Consider the following 3,023-nt stretch of genomic DNA (forward strand, 5'->3'; position numbering starts at 1 on the left):
GATGGGATGGTGACGGGGATTCAAGGAGTCCCAGCATGTGGCTCACATGACATCTGGCCAAGGGGGTGATCACTGTAGTCGGCGTGGGGGGGAGGGCCACCAAGGACGAACTCCTGCGGAGCTTAGCTCACTGCACTTGGCCATTGTTTGTTTGTTTTTACAACTCTGATTGAGGTGAAATTGCATATTTCTGTGCGCTTCTTTCATTTCATTTTATTTCTCCGTCTGCAGCTCCTCCTCTCTATTTCTGTAATATTTTCAAACGTTTTATTGAATGTCGCTTACCGACAGCACTGCTTGCCATTCCTGGCTTTTCCTTTTGCCAGGTACCCAATTTCAGATTCATCTCCACATTTCCTTCTGGCATGCACCTATTTTACCGCCGTTTTCCCCGCCTGCATTGGCTTTGTGTTTATTGTGCGAATAAATGTCAACAATGGAGAAATGTACGTGGATTGCCAAGCGATTTAGAATCATAAATTTCTCCTGGCGAGTTTTACGGTGGCCGTTTTATAAGGAAATTACCAAGCACTTTAATCCATTGAAGATCTTATACCAAATAAGCGTATAATCATCATATTAATTAATAATAGGGCGAAAGGTCGAAGAGCCCAGACTCCAGTAGGCCTTGACAAATTCTTCAAAACACTTTATGTCGAGAAGGTCTGCCTGTACTCATAAATATACAGGTACTGGTCTGAAACATTTATTACAAAAAATTCAAAAAACAAAAATACAGCGAAGAAGTTTAAAGACCATGTACAACTGGATTCAGGGTCCACACTTCAATGAATGCCAGAGGGAAAATGATGGTAATACTGGAAAGCTAGCGTGTGAAGGTACAGTGAAGCTAAATGCCAATGCGCAAGAGTTTGTGCCACGTTTTAAGAGGGAAGATTCGCCGAACCACGATGCCATAGTTGGTAACAGTAACATAAACAACACGATTAACGAGGGCCAAAAAATGAAAACTAACCTTATGTTGCCGTGGAAAGGATTTCCCAATAAATCTGAAAAACGTAAAGAATTTCTGCACATTGATATGACTTTTATAAAAAATTATATTTATCTTTTGTTTTAGCTTCCCGTGGCCCACAGGTGGTTTTGTTAAAGGACGTGGACTATGTAGTTTTACCGTCCACCAAAAGATTGAAAAAGCCCACTGAGGACAAACTATATGTGGAAAATGTTCCCACTTCCTCCTCTAAGGTCTATTCAAATGCTCCGGCTCCTGCTGGAAATCGCTTTGATAACGAGGAAAAGCGGCGCGAGCACGAGAGAAAAGTAGCCTTGGAAGCCCTAAAATTGACCGAACAGCGCCGAATGAGGGATCCTGTAATAACCCCAATGGAAGGCAATGAAAACTCGAAGGACGTGCGACCAATTATAAATCTCTCACGATCCCCAATAAGATTCACGCCGGAGGAAAGGATTAGAGTAACCCGTCTAAAGGCTGCGAAGAGAGAGCGTATCGAGCGTATCCTTCGCGAGATGACAAACGCGAAGCAGACACAACTAGAGGAACAGGAGCTCCAGCAGGATAAGATTTCCTTTGATAATAAATCTGAAGAACCCATTAAGCCTAAGGAGCCTCATGATCATTCGGAGAAGGAGGAAGTACCCGTGGTCACCAAAAAGAGATACATACCCACCACCAAGGAATGGGACGAGCAATGTCGTGCCAAGAATTTGGCTAAGGTGGAAGCTCAAAAGCAAAACCCAATGGGTGTCCAGGAAGCGAGCCCTGCGCTATCGTCATCTGAATCCCCAGTTTCATCAAAGCAGCCATTGATTAAAGCGAATGTGGTTAACATAACTCCATGGGGAGTTATTCGCCTGGGGGATCTGAGAGCCACAACCCAACCCCGCTATTGCCCACCTTCTGAACTATTGGATGCGGAGAAGCGCAGGGGAAATCTCACCCACTTCCGACCCCTTCCCAACTGGACAATCCGTCGAAGCCCGCAGGTTCCATTGAAGATCCTGCTCAATCAGCGGGGCAAGATCGTGCAGCGCTATAGCATCGATCAACTGCTGGTACTAGAGCCGCAGCCTGAAGAACTTGAGGAGCCCCGTGTGGATGAGGCCCTGTTAGGCTTGGGATTTCTGTGCGATTCATTTAGACGCGCTCCATGAATGTATTGAAGTTTTTAATCGTTTAGTTTCGAATTTATTCTGAACTTATTGATTAAAAACATTTTACCATTTTCCAATCACTGTACTTGAATCTCTGAAATAAACATTACTTCAATGCCGATAAACGATAGACTCTAATGTAAATAATGCCAATATAGTGTTGACAAAACCATTTTTTAAGATTTCTTTGGGGATCCGAAAAACCTCATTTGTTACTGATGGATACTACAAATGGATGCACAAGCGCGTTGGAATTTTTAAGCTTTTTGCACTTTGACTTTCGTAATTGAGACCCTGCTTTGCCACGTTATTGGTGTTGCTGTCAACTGCAGCGGCCAGGTGCAATAATTTTAATACCATTATTCTGCTTATTATTATCATGCCTACTGTGCGCAGCGCCCAGCCTGTGCATATATTAAATTTCACTGAAAATTTGTTTTAATTTCATTAAACGGGAGAGGGAGCAATTTACACATCAGTAAAGAGTCCGCCGGTGCACTGAAATAAATTTTCCAGGACGAATCCCCTGCGGGCCCATGTAACCGAGGCCGAAGCGCAAAAATATTGACATGTGGCTATGGCAACGATTGCTGCTGGGTTTTCGGGGGGTTCGGGGGTCGGTGGTCGGAGGTCATGGGAATGACAAAAAGGGGGCTGCGAGAAAGGGGGATCCAGTGGCAGTATCATATAACGCACAGGCATTGCCCTTGTCATTTTTGCTGTTGTTGTGGCTCGGCCCGCACTGCGCAAATAAAGCGGAAAATTGTGTGTTTTTCTGGACTTGTTTTTTGCGTGTTCGAAATAAAAAAACAATGAGCAAAATACAAAAAGTACAAGCAATCAAATGCATTTCACTGGTCCGCGTGCGTCTGTGCATGTGTTAAAAT

General features: G+C 44.0%; 1 protein-coding gene across 1 annotated transcript; it reads left to right on the forward strand.

Annotated features, from left to right (window-relative positions):
* Positions 1–649: 649 nt before the first annotated feature.
* Positions 650–2,261, forward strand: LOC6529486. The gene is made up of 2 exons (XM_002090452.3): positions 650–1,019; positions 1,082–2,261. The coding sequence occupies exons 1-2, from the start codon at positions 653–655 to the stop codon at positions 2,134–2,136; spliced, it is 1,422 nt and encodes a 473-aa protein (XP_002090488.2). The 5' UTR covers positions 650–652; the 3' UTR covers positions 2,137–2,261.
* Positions 2,262–3,023: the final 762 nt, after the last annotated feature.

Source organism: Drosophila yakuba, chromosome 2R (assembly GCF_016746365.2).
Source record: "Drosophila yakuba strain Tai18E2 chromosome 2R, Prin_Dyak_Tai18E2_2.1, whole genome shotgun sequence".
In the NCBI taxonomy this organism is placed as follows: domain Eukaryota; kingdom Metazoa; phylum Arthropoda; class Insecta; order Diptera; family Drosophilidae; genus Drosophila; species Drosophila yakuba.